This window comes from Ooceraea biroi, chromosome 3 (assembly GCF_003672135.1).
Source record: "Ooceraea biroi isolate clonal line C1 chromosome 3, Obir_v5.4, whole genome shotgun sequence".
In the NCBI taxonomy this organism is placed as follows: domain Eukaryota; kingdom Metazoa; phylum Arthropoda; class Insecta; order Hymenoptera; family Formicidae; genus Ooceraea; species Ooceraea biroi.
Window position 1 is genome coordinate 16085255 of NC_039508.1, and position 17837 is coordinate 16103091.

The 17837-nt window shown below is 38.3% G+C and overlaps 1 protein-coding gene across 1 annotated transcript in view; it reads right to left on the minus strand.

The window, feature by feature from the left end:
- The window catches only part of LOC109611464, a 213277-nt gene that overhangs the window by 59556 nt on the left and 135884 nt on the right, over positions 1 to 17837 (minus strand). The window contains exons 3-4 of the mRNA XM_020034007.2: positions 13565 to 13735; positions 12079 to 12223 (exon numbers count right to left, since the gene is read on the minus strand). Of these exons, the coding sequence (XP_019889566.1) occupies positions 12079 to 12223; positions 13565 to 13735 (316 nt within the window). The remainder of the gene's footprint in view (positions 1 to 12078; positions 12224 to 13564; positions 13736 to 17837) is intronic.

A 17837-nucleotide genomic window follows, 5' to 3' on the forward strand; every position in this document is an offset into this window, starting at 1 on the left:
ACGCTTCATAACCACAGAGGACGCACCGAGCCGGATAAACGCGTTATTGGAAAGCAATCAGCGGGATAACGTAATTATCGAAGTGTACGCGCGCCACGCACAGGATCGTTATGACGACGCGAGCGTTCGTCATGAGTTGAGAAATAGAGCGAATGCCTCCGATGAGCGCGCGCGAATATTTCCGGTAAAATGAACTCTAGCGGAAAACCTCAAACGGACAAAACGGCGAAAATACGCGGGACAGCTGGAGATACGTGAATTCTTTGACAAATTCGGCGTTAGCTTCTCTCAAAAATCTGGATAGAAAAAATGCTTTTTCTCTTGATTAAATATAGAGTGGCTTTTACTTTGACGAAATCCATTTAATTGAAATTCAATAAATGGAATTTTGTCAAATACAAGCTCTCCAGAGCTCACCAGGACGTTAAATAATTTTGCTCAGGATATGTCAGTCTATATCGCGCAGTCTATTTCGCGACACAATGAACGAATGTCACAGGACTACAAAGGAGTCGTATTGAAGAAACATAAGAGAACAGCCGTTCCCTGTTCGGGTTGTTCTCGCAATGTGGAACGCGTCAATCTCGAAAACGAAAATCAAGGTAAACCCGAGTGCCGCCGACTGAAAATGGAAACCCGGGCGGAAGGTGGACAAGCAAAAAGCTATCCACCCGGGGGCGAATAAATATTAACTCTTTTATAAATATGAAACGCGGTCGGGCGCACATCCTCTTGTTACGTTGACGGGCGAGCGTGGCCGCGAGGTAGGAAGTGGAGGAAAGTGTGGAGCTGCAGAATGGAAAATTGTAGCGAAAGTGCAGACGAAACGAGCATAATGTATGAAAATTGCGCGTTCTGTCAGCGCCAGAAGTTAATTTGCTATCACTGTGTATCGATATCGTTAATTCTGGTATTGAAACAGCTTGCTGCGAAATGACTCGTGTGCTTCAATCCTGAAACGCACTTTGTTGCAAGATAATAATAGTAGATAACTGTGTTGTGAAATATGAAGTCGGATAATTTTCTTAACAGGAAGTTGTTAACGAAAGGAATATTATATTTTTTTATACATTTGGAAAATCCTAATGTACCTTATGTGTAGTTATGTTTAACGGCTAAGGGTCGCCTGCTCACCATTCGTAGTGAATGGATCTGCTCGAGTTTCCGAAAAACTCTGGTTTCTCTCCCCTGGGCGGCGTTCCGTTCACGCTACACGCGTAAGCGCGGATTTCAATAAACTCCGCCTCGGAAATGTATCGAAGGCTCTCTACGTATGGAAATCCCGTCACTCGGCTTTTCTCGCGTTTCCCGAGAAGATTCCGGAAGCTCGTATCTCCGCTAAACAGCAGTCGAACTATGGCAAGACGCGGGGGGGAAAGTGCAACGAGTAGGTGCACCCGGGATGGATAAAGCCGATTGAAACAATCGGCGATCAGTGTTCGGTGATCCCGTTCGGAAATGGCGGAGAGAGAGGAAGAGAGAGAGAGAGAGAGAGAGAGAGAGAGAGAGAGAGCTACATGAGAAAGAAGAAGGCACAGAGAGAGAGAGAGAGAGAGAGTGTGTGTGTGTGTGTGTGAAGCCTCGCTACCTCGTTCCCTGCTCCGCGAACAATCCTCCCCGAGGCGTCGACTGGGATAAATCTCCGACGAATGCAGCCACCTCGCGACAGGGAAATAAAGGCGGCTGGGATTCAGCGGTGGCTTGTCGATAAATTTTGTATTGGTTTCTTTTGGAGGATTTCTCGTCGGCGCGGCTCCGATGCCGGCGCTCGAGTCCTTTCCGGAATTCTCGGGGCGATTATGCGATTGGCGTAATGTAATCGGAGATGCACCATCGAAGCGGAAAGTACGAGGCGATTCAGTGAGAAAAGATATGCGCATTTCCAAGTGCGCGTATTTCTAAGTTTTGTAAGATTAAAATACTTGATTTCTATCTCCGAAAACTTGTGATTTATTAATTTCTAACAACGAGCTTTAAACAACATTGTGTCAGAGAAGAGATGTGCCATGTAAAGTTTCATTTTACACGAAGTTAAATTTATATAAAGTTAGATGCAATGGATGTCACGAGATGCATGGGGAATAATTTAACATCGCCGAAATAAAACAAGAAACGCAATTAACTCTTGTTCTCGTATCAAAAATAATTTAAGATACAAAAATCTATAATATACATAACATACACAAATAATATTTAAATAAATTTATGTTTAATTATCATGAGATATTTTTATGCATAGATAAATTAAATAAAAAAGTTATATTTTAAAAACTAGATAGGCTAAACAATATCAGCGAAAAAGACCTCGTAATACTTAACATATACAAATAATTTTATATTAAATAAGTTTATGTTTACTATGAGATATTCTTACTAATTACTTTAATTACTATGAGATATTCTTATGCGTACATAAATTAAATAAAAAAGTTGCATTTTAAAAACTAGAAAGGCTAAATGATATTAGCGAAGAAGACCTCGCTACCCCGACAGTCTTAATTAACGTTTAATTGGCCTAAAGTTGTTTCGGTAGAATACAGGTAGAAGAAAATCGGTTCTCATCTTCTCACTGCGGTGGTTTCCTTTGCGTTCGCTACTTGGAAATTCTCTGTCCAGACTTGCTAAACCGTACACGCTAATGCACTCCGCATGCAGTTTGCTAACTCAAGATCTGCGCACATGTGCAAGAGCAGTTAACAGATAGCTCGAAAGTCCCAGGCCACTTATGATAATGAAATTAATTCCCCCTTGATACGCCAAGATGGCGAGTACGATCTCCAAGGGCATAACGTTATCTTTTCGTTTTCAACTCTGGTGTTGCACGTAATGCACGTAATACGGCGAACCGAAAACCCGCAGCGTATATTCTACAAACATTTTCTGATCATTCACGAGGCCGCGAGAGAGTCGTTGAACACACGATTACGAGCAAGGTTTCCCTTTGCCACGAGATCACAACTTACAATCTTAATCACTTTGGCGAAAGTTAGATCGCATTTAATCGACATCTAAGAAATGTTACTCTCCCTTGGCGAGCGGAAAAACGGTTCAACGTACATTGTAAAATCTACGGAATTTACATGAATACCATTGCTTTCAGGACTGCTCTTTGATATCGCCGCAAAGCAAAAAATCCCATCGTGGCGTTCGATGAACGATTAAGAACGTCCAACTTGGTCGGAAATGACGGGAGACGATGCTTCAACCACAAGGTGATAACCTACCATACCTGGATCATGCCGTCCCATCTCTCGTTCCACCGGTGTGAAATTGCCGGTGTAATTCACCCTTTCTTCTTTCTCCGTTCACTTCCTATTTCCTCTACGAGCTGAGAAGAGAGAAGCGAGGGAGAGAGAGAGAGAGAGATTCCGCGCATAAAAGGAGGCCTTGCCGCGGATCAAAGTAATTTCTTCAAAGCCACGTATTCCTGCGAGGGTCGGCGGGAGTAGCCTCGTGGGGGACATAGTTCGGCGAAGCCGAATACTGGAATATATTTTTGGCTCCAAATTTCTCAAAGCGAGAAGCGATGGTATAAGGGAAGACACGAAGTGAGTGATGGGATAAATAAAGGTTTGGCCAGTGTACAAGGGTTTCTTTGGATTTTCGTTATACGTAGCATTATTATTTTTGAAATGACTCAAGGGAGTTACACGCGTGGGATGGATTGTATTTACAATTTTTCATAAATTGGCTGAGCAAATTTTTTTATTTCGATTGAAATCTTATATTTTCCTGAGAGAAATGCTACTTTTTTGTGTGCATGCGTAATAATTTTCTATAAATCAGTGAGAAAGTATCATCAATCTAAAAATAAAGCATTGCACTTGTTTGCTTATATCTATTTACTTTTATTTATCTATTTGTTCTCATTTGCTTTACTCTCCTCGGAATATCGCATTTATGAGTATTATATTTCCTCAGAATTATCGCATTATGACTCTGAAATATTAAAAAATTTAAGGACTCGCGAGGAAATACTTGCTGCAGCGAGAGTCACCGCTCATCGACGTCGCCACGTACAAGAAAAAGGAGGAATTTTTAATTAACGAACGGAGAAGAATGGAGTCTGCATACCCGAGATCGGCCAAGTTGCACTCTCCTCTCGACGATGAAGAACAAACGTACGCGACGACTTGCCGATCGAGCAAAGTTGGGGTTCGGCAGGGACTCTGTTGACATTTAATTTAAATCGAGCGGGGTGCGAAGCGAACTTCCACGTGCTATCGATCGCGACCGGTTGCAACGATGGTGACAGGAAGCCCGTTAGATTTGTCCAACTTTCGTTTTACCAGCAATCTGCTGTAGGAATTATTTAACATCGCGACCGCACCGTTGCGGTTTCGTCGCGAAAGTGCTAAAGTAATTAATAATTTCCACTTTCCATCTGAAAATAGAAATATACATGCAACATCTTTGAACGGCCACGACTTCAGATAAAACAGATATCCTTTTTTTAAATACGTGTAAAAGCATTCGATAAATTTGTTTCATTTTACTAATGTTTCAATCGATCGTTATATATTGCCTGTCAAAATTTATGCAATTACCGTACTAGATGAAACAAAGTGTATAATTGGAAAGTACACTGTCCTATTTATAAAATAAAACATTAAAGATTAAAACCGTTCAATAACCTCCGTTGAACTAATCCGCATTTGCCACTGCCTCGCTCTCTAATTTTCGCAGATAATTCGTCATTGGCTGCAGCCTCGCGTTTTTGAGGGACCGACACGACGACGCGGACGTGACGTACTGGTCGATGCAATCCATTCGTTTCGAACGTCAGTTCCTTCGTCAGGGACCCGACAGTCTCGCCGACACGTCCGTAATTATCTTCGTTTTCCGATCCCTTGGGAATTTCGTGGCAGCCCTAATTAACGCGCTACACAACTCGGCCATTTCGTGTCGTAAATATTTTCGACGAGAGATGCGTTCCGTCACGCACGCGTCCATTTGCCACGTTGGCCTCACGTGACGAAATTGACCGGATCTAATTTTGCCCGAACGTATACGTATAATAATCATAGTATTCGGATTATAATCACGAAATATCGCACGTATCTCTTCCGAATAACGGCAACGTGCTACTTGGCGCTGATAGCACATTCCCATAACGACGACTTGGTGCAATTTTAATATCAGTCATGGAAAACACATACAAGAAGAGAGAAGAAGAATATAATTATATTGATAAAAAAGGATAAATAAAGAAAGGTTTATGTAAAAATTAATAAATTAAATATAATTACAATATACTCATTTTTACGCACTCGGAAATCGATAATAAAGAAAATATTGAGCTTTTCTTTCCGTGAGAGATGCATGTCGTTCTCGAAATAAGGGAATGCATTGTGTTCTTCTCTTTTCTTTAACTGAGAGTGGATTTTCTTCACTATTCGCGGACGGTCGAAATGCGCCGTCGAGGAAGGTTTATCTTCGTCAAGACGGCCGAAAGGAGCGGAAAAGCGGCAGCTTTTTAGAAAGCACAGTGCGCCTTCGTCTTCGAGACGATTCACTCGTCGGGGAGAAAGATGGTATATCGCCGTTTGAAAAATGAATAACTCGCCAAGCGTGAAAGGGAGTTCTGCACCGATCGGCCTCCGACGGAATGACACAACAATTTCGCAAGATTTTTGCGGAGGGCTATTTCATGCCCTCGAAAGGATCAGTGAGTTCTCCGAAGCTTTGCTCGAGACGAGATCAGATTGTTTGTGTGATGTAATCGTAACGTAATGTGCTCGTGACAGTACAAAATTGCTTCCGTTTTTCGCACAAAGTGACATGAATGGAACGTATTGAATAGAATACGGTAAAACGCGATAGAAAAGGAATGAATTCGACATATGGAGAACATTACTTTTCCGCGAGCTATCACCGCTCGTCGCAGCGCGGAGATTCCGCCGTTTAATTATTAATTCCCAAGATTAATCCTCGCAATGCAACCCTCGACGTATTCGACGGAGTATCCCTCCCCTTTCTCCTTTCCGCACCTCGCTCATGCAAGAAACTCGGCGCGAGCGGCAAGAAAATTTCCGCCCTCGAGGAGGAAAGACAATTTCCTCCCTGCTTAAGGAACCTCTTTCTTCCGGCCCCTCGAAGCGCCCGGCTGCGCACCCTTTAACGATACCCGTGCTGGATATACGTGGAGGATAAGAGGGGAAGATGCAGTGGAAAATCCACGCAGTGCGCGCCCGCGGGATCCAAAGTTTCTAGTAACACGTAAGTGGGTAGTTAAGCCACACGATAGCGGTACCGACTTCACCCTTTCTCCGTCTCTCTCATGCTACCCCCTCTCCCTTAACATAAAGCGCCATCATCCACTTTCTACGCAACTCATCACCCTAATTAATATCAATTACGCTAATCTGTATATGTAACGCGAACGCCATTTCACCCGCTTCTTCTCTGCGAGGATATTCGTCGCCGATTACGCGAGATAAATTGCATTTACCGCAACGCCGTCAGATTTGTTCACATATACACGCACACACAGTCTGGTTTAACTCGTAGTTCGTAACACGTTAACTTTAAGCTTGAGGAAACTGAAGGAGTAAACTTAATACTGCGATGAAAAATTTAGAGGAGATCTAAATACTAATTGTACGAGAAAATGTGATAAAAATATTTTAATTGTCAGGTAGATAACTCCATCATCGCATGAGACACATCGCATGAGATTTTAGTTGAAATCATTATCTTTGAGCAAATAAAAAGTCACATTGCAGAACAGAAGGTAACAAAGCAATCTGATTTGTGATCGATAGAGTTTTAAACGGTCAACGTAGAATGTTACGAATTTTATTGATGCGGCTTTAAAGTAACGATTATGTTTATGCAAAGCTTCTGCGCGTGGTATGGTATTTTAATTCCAAACAACAATATGAATACCTATCGATATTATGCTAATATTGGATTTAATACACGGATCACGTTTTCGTATGAAGTGCCGACTGCAGCGTGTGAGTAGCATACGTATAGCACGATATTTTAAATGCTAATGCGGACAATGTGATATCGATACAGAATTTCTATAATCCCACGTTTATAATTTTAGATTTTGATTTCGAACTCGACCTGTCGAGTTATTACCGTCACGAAACATAAGTACAATTGCAATCAATTAATTAGCCAACCGGAATAAAATAATATTGATGCATTTTAACGAACTTAATCTACGTTATAATGAAAAATTTTTTAATCCAAAAAAGCTTCTTTTAATTTCCCATTAGTTATGGAAATTATCACTATTCTGTTTTCAGCGGAATTACACATTTACTTTTAAATTATTTTTATTTATAGCTTGGTTGAAATAATAAAATCAAATTTTCAAGAATGCAGTAATAGTTTATAATACATTTTTCTCTAGAGAAATGACATCGCGCGACATATCCATGAAGAAATCTATAGCTTGGAAAAATACTGCGATACTGCTAAGATATCTTCTATTCGCTGTCGTTAATACATTAATAAATCGTGTCGCCCATCGTTCGCCTTTATTATCGATAGGGATGAAGCGAAGAGTAATGTCGCCTTTTTTCAGACATCGACAAGCTTGCGAAGTTTTCTCGAGAGTAACTCTCGTGCGACACCGATGACAGAAGTGGAATAGAAGCTTATTGACACTCCAGGATAAGGGAGGTGAAAGGGGTAGGATTTTCCAGGACTGTAGGGGCTTGGCGCTTCAATATTGGACTCGTTCTTCTCCGATCGACAAGTTCTCAATTCTGCTAATTGAGCCGCCGAATGCAATAAGAATACGAGGGTAGACCTTCTCTCTACTTTTTTCTCGACTTGCCCTTTTTACATTCTGGAAGATCCTAAGTGTCATGTCACCAACGATGACGAGATTATTGCAGAAGTGGATTAATGACAAAGAAAATATGAATTTGTCGATGAATTAATTTGATTTATGAAAGAATAGTCGGTGGAAATCTGTTTCTCTAATCTTGTTAAAACTGCAGAGTTTTCGTTTTGTTATAAAAAATGGATTATTACGAAATTAGATTAATTTTTCTGGATCAGGTTTAAAATCAATGATATTGCACAACGGATTAATAAATATTTGCCTCAAGAAAATTGAATCAATGTTGACTCGATTTCGCTGTAGTGTAATTATTAATGTAATTATTAATGTTAACGCGACAGAGTTGTACAACCGGTTCATGTCTGCGGAAAATGCGAGAGCGACGATAACGAATAATATCGATCGGCGTAGCCACCGTCTTGCTCGATCTCGGTATCGCAGATTAAAGGAAAATGGGAGCAAGGATAAAGACCGATGATCGAGGAACTTCGTCGGCGAGGTTTACTTTTATCGGAAGGAACGACGGATTGAATTTCAATGTTATTACGGATAAGGGGAACACTATCGCGGGGAAGAGCAGTAAGAGGGTGGAGAGCCTTAAGAACTTTACGGATTTCTTCGGAATTTGCAGAACCATGTCCGTGACGCGACTCGCGAAAACGCGTTATTATTTCAGGGAGCCGCTATACTCGACACTATCGTCGGTATTATATTGAATTTTAGTTCCGTGTTCTGTAATCTCCACGGCTTAATGGACTACAACACTTCCTACTGTTTACTTAAAAATCTTCTAACTTATCTTATATTTTATTTCTATGAAAATATTAATTTAGAGTATATGACGTACGTAAAGAATAAGTTACAAATATTACAATTAAAGTTACAAATAATACAATTGAAGATTATAACGTAAAAATAACTGTAAAAATAACTTCCATTAATCCATTAATATTATATAATAATTAAATATTAAATATTTGTAAAAGTAACGTGCGCTCCTGGTAGTCATCTAATCACTTCATAAAGACACAAAGTCTGCCGCAAAGTCGTTCTTCGGACAGTTCGTACGGATTTACGGAGATACGGGATCTTAGAGCAACCCGAGAGACCACAATTAATGATCCCGTTAATTTAATTAATGTTCGCCGTAAAAACCGCAGGCTGTTACATTTCCTAGAGGTTGACTCCATCTCGCAACAAGAAAAAACGAGTATTTCTTGAAATTAGGCTACGAATGAAATAACGGGATATTTGCCTAAATTAATTATACACGTATGCATGTGTTATATGCATGCTGCATATTAAACAAAACATTTCACAATTAAAATATTGGAAAAAGATAAAATATTGAAGAACTCGAATCCTTCTCAAATCAATTCACTGTAAACAATAAAATATTTATATAAAATAATTACACAAATGATTTCACGTAAAGTACATGTATTATTCAGTCACCAAATGAGATACTGCTCGCGTGCTACATTTCTCATCACTTATTCGGATTTATCATTCTTGCAGAGAAGTCTGACTCATCTCATCAGACATTTAATATTGAATGCAGTTTAATTTCGATTTACTATCTGACAGTATGAGTTTTTTTCGAAGATAGAATGCTGCAATAATATGAAACGGAAATATTAGATAACCGCATTTGGCCTTAAAAATAAGATCAGAAAAATTACGTTTTTTTACCGGTTTAAATGTATCAGATAATTATTGTCAAGGTACCAAATGTGTTATAATTACAATTAATTCAATTTTATTAGCTCGCATCGATTTATACATTGCACTTAACGTGAAAATTTTATCATTTTACATACTGCTTCCGCGAAACTGGATCGATTCAGTTAACCCACATACGTTTTATCTTCGTTCACTTTAAAGATTGCAATGTGAGAAGAGCGAAGCGGCATTGCAGCGAGCTAATCCGTTTCCACGAAAGAAATTATATGGCGTTGCATGCAATTGCAGTTGCAACGCGCTCGCTGACCACTTCTCGGTATGCAAAGCCTAGCGTTTTCCCACGATACTTTCAATCCAGTGATTTTAGTCCTGACAACGCCCGTGTCACCTCTTTGCGCGATTAATGGATTAATTTGCGCATGTTGCTTTAACACCAATTAGTTCATTGACGTGTCGCAGAAACGAGAGCACCGTGCGCGAACGCGCAACTGCGATGAGAATCAAAGAGAATGGCTTAAATTGTTCTCTAGTCGAACTTCTCTATGAAACTCGGATCTAATCTCCTCGCGTTTGATTTCATTTATTTTATTGTTTATTCATTATTACTGTGTAATTTTAAAAAAGTGCTACAATATCTAAAAGTATTCTGTTATTGTTTCCTTTGATTAAATATACATCTTCCAAGCATTTTGTGAATAAACTATGCAGCTTATTTGTTTGAAATCTCGTCAATTCGAATCTTATTTAAATTAGGAATAACAGTTACTTCGCGGTATCGCGAAAAAGATAAAAAAATAAGAGAAATATGAGGTCGTTGTGCGCCACGAGGGATCGCTTGTAACTTCCGCCAGTCAGAGAACTGTTGTAATTAAAAGTGCGTACATACGCGTGTGCGCGCTCGTTAATGACTTTACGACGGAAACGGAGAACCGACTGTCATTCAGGAGAACCGAGTGATATATTGCTCGCATCCTCCGTACTCCCCGAAGTACTCGCTACTCGAGTTTTAAAGCGGTATTCTAGACCTGCCTACCATCGCGAATCTAAATTTGATTAAATAAAGTTCACTTAGGAAAACTGATATATATATATATATAAAATTTCATTTCTTCATGTGTATTCACAGAATTTAATTTGTTAAAACGTGTTTTAACAGTTAATATTAAATAATCTTTTAATTAATATCACTATTACTTATATCTTCTCTTTTTTCTTTTTCTTCTCTTTTTCTTTTAAATTTTCTCTTAAAATATATGTCGATATGTATATTAATTTCAGTTTTAAAACTTGATCAGAACTTGATAAAACATCGAAATTAACCGATTCTTTCTGTTTCTCAATAAAATAGCAATTTCCTCCAATTATTCAGAAAAGTTTCAACTCGGCAATCGTTGTCTACGCTTCGGCAGGTCGCAACTTTAGGCTTGTTCTTGAATACATCGTCAGATCTTGAAAGTTTACAGGTTTCAACCTGCGGTGTTAACTCGGAATTACGGATACTAGAGACTGGAGAAGATAGCACTCGTGCATATCTCGGGGTTTAATGGAACCGGGACAAAGTGGCTGCGCGCGGAAATTCCGCGGCGAGGTAATACGAAATAGCGCGACGCGAGGCACGCAACTTTTAAAACTACGCCGGGAAATGCAATTTACCGTCAATGTTCGCGCAACAATCCTTCTTACTTTGTTCCCACGGGTTAATTACATGCAAACAATTAATTAACCGCTGCACCCATTGGCGCGCCGTTTGTCTCCTCTGCGAGACTTTCTTTCCCAAAATCATCGTTCGTTCGTTCAGATTAGATATCGCTGCTAAGGCGGATAATTCTCGCAATGAGTTACTTCAAACAATTCGAGTCTAATTTCATGACCTGGTTTTAGAATAGAAATCTGTAATAAAAGCAGATTAAATTGTACTGCTTTTAAGTAAGTTTCAAACTAAATGCTTCGCTTGCATCCATTGAAGAAATTATGTAACAAATATTGTCTAAGATCTCTTATACGTCGGAACAGATGTCAATAAAACATTCTTTTCTAATTGTTACATAATGTATATTTTTATTCGTTATCGCGAAATATTAGTTTTTCATTACAGTTTCTCATCATGTAATATATTCATGACAAGATGAATTTGTTACGCGTAATCCGCAAAATTCGATTTTTGGACTCTACTCTGTAAAATATTATAATTCCTACCATTTTGTTACAACAGCATAAAATGAAATGTGCCATCTATATCAGTTTCAATGCATACAATTTTACGCTAAATAAATAGGTGATACGTGGAATAACAATAATATTGCACTGTGTATGTGTGGATTAATATGGAAAATATATAAAAGAAGATAAATAAATTTGTGGCTTGCTCACCAATTATCAATTAAATCTCCTCTCCTCTTCTCGCATACATTGTTCTGTTTCAAAGTAAACATGCATGTCATTCTATCACGGTAATGCGAAATATATTATCCCGCAATCATATTTATCCAGACGCATCCAATTTTATCTCCCCGATATTACGTTATAACAACATGGTACTCTGCGACAATTTAATAAGCAAAATTCAAATAAATAAAATTGCGCTCACTCACCGATTCTCCATTTTGCACTGGCCGTCTTGAAACTTGCAGTTGGCCTTGAAATCCTTAAAGATCTGATTGCAAGCTTTCCCACGTTGGCAAACGTTGGCAGCGTGATTGCATGTCGGTAACCCAGTTAGCGGGAACGGTTCCTTTTCTGTAAAGAAAATAAGCAAACGATTTTTTAACAATGCTGGTCAAACATTAATAATGAAAATATAAATCAAAATTTGTCACAAAAGATGTCAATTTTAGCAAGCAAATCGCAATTCATTAATTTTAATATGACAACAATTTATTCTGTATGAAATTACAAGGGATTTCATCTTCCCTCGAAAATCGCTTCTGTGCCACATGGTCGATCACCTTTATGTCGCTGTTTCCTCGGTCATTTTTTATCGAAAAAGTAAAGAAATATCCCGTTGACTATCCATTCTTATAACTCCTCCGACATATTCATTCTTTTATTTTCTTGTCAAAGTATCTCGCTCTATATTTTCATCCCGTTAAACCGAATACAATTAGCCGTTGCTAAACCTAACTATCTTCTCGCAACTGTATCGGCACTTTTCTCATGCATTCGTTTTACTCGCGTCTATGATTTATGCCAGAAAACGTCGCGGATGATCGGAAAGTCTCTCCGCGGAAACACAATTCATCTTCTCTTTATTCCTGAAATTTTCAATTTTACACGGAGAAACGAACATAGTTGCGGAAGCATTGGAGTCAATTCGATAGGAAGCTTTTATCTCGTTTTTGACAGCATATAGCAAAGCCCGTTTAAAAACAAACCTCGATAACCATATCTGAAATTGTTCCCACGCTTTTAAAAATTTTGCCGAATGTCGAATCGAGCACTCGAAGTTTCGAAAAAGTCCATCACTTAATCTACGTGTCATTTTTGACACGTGTACGTACAATTCAGCCTGAGGTTTACGAAGTTTCCTTTTTTACTTCTCTTTTTGCGATCCGTTTCCCGCTTCTGCTTCCCTTTTTCTAGCGCAGCAGAGAATTTAATCTCATTAAGTGCCGAAGCTTCCCGGTTTCGTAGCTGGTGCTGGCCGCGCGCAACGGGGTTTCCATTATCCGCCACGTTCCCGTATGACTGGCTTTCGGCAGGATAAATGTAATTAAGCTCGGAGTGGCCTAATTGCACGACTTATTACCTCGTCGAATTATACCCACGCCTCTTTGCGTGTCTGCAGTTCAACTGTACTTATTACTTAATGCCGATCAACGGTAATTCGATGGCTGATACGATTACTGACACTAAATTAGGAACGAAAAAGGAGACTGTAGAAGACACGATTTCGGACTTCGGATTTCAATTTGAAGAAATAATATTGTCGTTACGTGCTATATGGAGTTGTTTGGACTAATTTGATTTGATTTTAAATTAACTGAATATGATAATTGTAAAGATGATGCACTGCTATGCTTGAAATAACAAAAAAATCATCGACTGGTGGCGAAATATTGATTTATCTGGCATCTTTACCTTTCACCTCCACGTAGTCACATGGATGATCGAACAAGAAATTCTGAAAGCTGTTGCAGTCCGGGTCAACATGCGGCTCCTTGCAGAGACATGTCGGTCGGAAGAAGGTGAAAGCTTGCAGGGTGCGCAGCGCTGCTTGACACTTGTTCACTGTTACTGTTGAACAAGCCACTGCAACCAAGAGAAATTATCATTAAAATGATGTAGCTACGTCTTGTTCTCTTGATCGGATAATAAATCGCTGGCGCGTGTTTCGGCAATTATGCAATAGCATACATAACATGCAATTAGCACAATAATGTAACGTATGAAGTTAACGACTAATGGCACGTATAAGTTGTTATATTATTTGATTTATTCGGCGAGCGTGTTATTCGTCGAGAGGCTTGTACGCTACGTACTTTACGCTCTCGTTCGTAAATTTGTACACGATGCTCTGAAATCGCGAACGTGCGAAACATGAAAAATACGGCAATACGATGCTATGCACACTCATACTGATATTATTTTCGAGAACGAATCCACTTTTGCAGATTATTGTTGCATCGCGCAATCACGCAAGAGATCTCCGCCAGGCGATTAATTTCTCCGTTACTATCGGATTTCGTTTTTGTTAAAACAATAAAAAAATCATAGAACGCACGAATAATTCGTTAAGCTGTTACCAGTGATCACGTTAAAATTTAAAATTTACTAAACAAATAATACGCATATAGAGTAATGGATCAAATTTTATATAAATCGTAACATTTATGTAAAATTTGATAACATCAATGACATTATATAATATGTTGTCGCGCGCAATATATGTAATTATATTATATAATATCCGTATCCGATGAAACGCACGCGCATGAGAACATATTTATTTATACAGGGTGTCCCGGGTTTTAACCGACAAACTGCGGGAGCATATTCTACTAGTGGAAATAAGAAAAAATTCTTATATCGAGTTTGCTTAGAAATGCTTTATTACAAAGTTATAAACCAATATTGAAAAGAAATATGAGATAAGTAACAACGGAACATAGTGTAGAATTTGGAAGGTCGAAGATGTTTATGTTACGTGTATTCACATGTATTCATGTTCACTATGTTGAAACGATTCAGTATGATTGTTACTTTCACAACAGTAGCTGTTAGATTTCAATCGTCGTGTCAACTAGCAATTATTATCAGAATGCCAAAAGTGTTTTCAAATGAGGAATACACTGATATTCATTTCGTGTACGGATTCTGTGACGGAAATGCACGAGCTGCTGTACGAGAGTATCGACGTAGATTTCCTAACAGGAGAGTACCAGATAGATTTAAAGCAACGAATTACTAATTCAGTTACTGAGATGCAACAAAATTTTCAGGAATGTCGTACCGTAACAAATTCTGTACTACGTCGATGTCTAGCTTGTATCGATGTGCAAGGACAACATTTTGAAATGCGTTACTAAATCATTGCGTAGATAATTTTTATTTTTGTGAAAAAATCCGTTGTTACTTATCTCATATTTCTTTTCAATATTGGTTTATAACTTTGTAATAAAGCATTTCTAAGCAAACTCGATATAAGAATTTTTTCTTCTTTCCACTAGTAGAATATGCTCCCGCAGTTTGTCGGTTAAAACCCGGGACACCCTGTATAATAATAATAAATATAAAATAAAAATGTTAGAAAACGTATGTTAATGTATTTATCAAAAGCTCGTTATATGATGATGAATTTTTCATGATGTATACTAACATTGTATAGTATCAAGTTATAGAAAACGCATAAATGTGCAGCATAAATGTACAGCGTGGAAACTTCGAATTAAATCGGATGTTCACCGTATGGTCGACATTGGATTCAAAATAATCGTGGAATCCGCACAAAAGTAACTATGCAACGCCTGGGTGTATTTATCAGCAACATAGTACCAGATTGTGATGTAACGGCAACAATTATTTGCCATAGTGCACGTTGGTGCATTAATCACGCTGCAACGAGACGGTGACATTAATGTATGCCCCTATTATACATTCACAATGTGATTCGTCTAATTTGTTTATATTGCTTTATCATTTAATAAATTTTTAACAGGATTTAAATTCAATGTATAATTATAATACGAATTGTACAAAATTAAAACTATCAAAATATCGAAAATTGTGGAATTAATTAATTTTTGCACTAAATTAATTCTAAACTTTTATTTACAAAATAAAATTTAATGATATTGCAGAGAGAAAAGCTAATAAAATTTTAATACAATTCTAATAAAAATATAATAAAAATTGAGAGAAGAATAAATATCTAAAAGCAATTCACAAGGAAATTTATCGCTTATATGTAAAGTTTCATATTATTCACTGATTTTTATTCTGTTATAATCATTTCTATAAACATTTTAGACGTCACGTAACACAGTCATCAAATTTATAGAACTTATTTAGCAATTGCCAAATGATGATATAGTTTTTTACACGTTCAACGATTTCTCAACGCTATCTTTCTTGGACGACATAATTTCGATGCCCTAAACGTTTTCTTTTAAAGCCGGCTCAGTCCTCATTCAAGATTCCGGCGCTCGTGGCTTAATTAGTACAACGTCGCTCGGAGAAAGAATGGAAGTGAGAGGGCACCTTAATTACTATCCCGAGACACCGTAAGTTTCGTAATAACCGAGCGGTGCCAGACTATAAGTAATGAATCCAGATGTCGGCGTTGCCGTCGACGTCGACGTTGTCGTCGCTGTCTCCGTCGCCAAATGTCAGACAGAAAAATGACGGAGCAGTAGCGCGAAAGTTTCAATTACATTCTGATATTATCACCTGCCGCGCGCTTCTTCCTTCCCTCCAATTCATTCCGCTGCTGTACCAATGCTCAAGCCTACCCCTCCGTACCGTTCCTGCACTCACGTCCCTTCATTAAACACGAAGAAATGAAGCACTTAAAAGGGAATATCTCCGGTAGTTTGGAAGTTTCAGAAAAAAGAGTTTCAGTGAGGAGTGTCGGGGGTTAATATTGCGACAGGAGGGTAATCTCTCACTGGGTCAGCTGTTCCGTGCTACCTTGAAAGGAATACTAATTTACACCGGTCTCCCACAAACGGGGCTGATTGCGCGATTTCCGACACGGTAACTGAAATTGGGAGATCGGGGATTTACGATCGGGCGCTGTCATTAATTAATGTTTAAAAGTTGAATACCAACGAGATCTTTCTATTCCATGACAATCGCAACCAGAAAGCGGTGGATTTTGGATGAAAAATTCTTAATAAAACTGAAAAAAATATAATATTTTTCAGGTGACTGTAGATAGAACTAGCAGTTGCAATTTGGTGCATTTCAACGAATTCGTATTTACACAAATCTCCATCAAGATTATACATATAATTAAAAATTCGTTAAAATAAAGAGTAAATATGTAATATCACTGAAAGTTATGTATGGAACAAGAGAAATAGAACATGACAGACGAGAGGATGTTTTCAGCAAAAATAGTAATGCGTTATATTGCTGGAAAGAAAATAACGCTATGACTGACAAAAGCAATTAACGATAAGTGATATATAATTATAAAAAATAATCCGAGAAATTAAAGATAGAAAATAATAAAAACTTAAATCAAACAGTAAAAAGACATTTTGTGACCGTTAAACTATTGAAAATGAGTGGAAATGACAATTGAATTATAAGTTTTTTTTATTCTCATTGTTTGCGAACATTCTTGCAGATTGCCAGTTCTCATGAAACATGCTATTCATTAACGCGCGTGTTATGCACGCACACACGGACAGGAAGCATGGACGTGGAGGAAAAAGTCGGAACGAGGCAAACAAACTATCGGCCGCCAGGAAAGTCGGAAAACGGACTTTTCATTCCGCTGTGCAGCGAGAACGAGAAAATATGTGCGAGAGTGGCTTTGAATCCACTCGACTATCACTTGCAGGCAAGTACCTGCACCTGTTTCTGACGCGTTTGTGCTCTCGAACGGCTGTAATAATTGCAACCAAAATTCATCTCGCAATATTGCGTCGTACATTATAATATTTCTATTATTTTATTATAGTTGTTTTATATATAATTGCAATAATATCTAAGATTCCTCTGTATCCCTGAAGCACTCTGCAGAATTTAAGGTTCTCGCAATCTTTCTACAATTAAGTTTCTATGTTTATGTTTCTTTGTTTATAATTACAACTCTCAAGAATCTCGATGAATTTTTCTTACGTGCGCCTTTCCAACCACATAGAGCTCCGCGTAAAATTAAAAAATTAACGAGGGTTAAAAATGA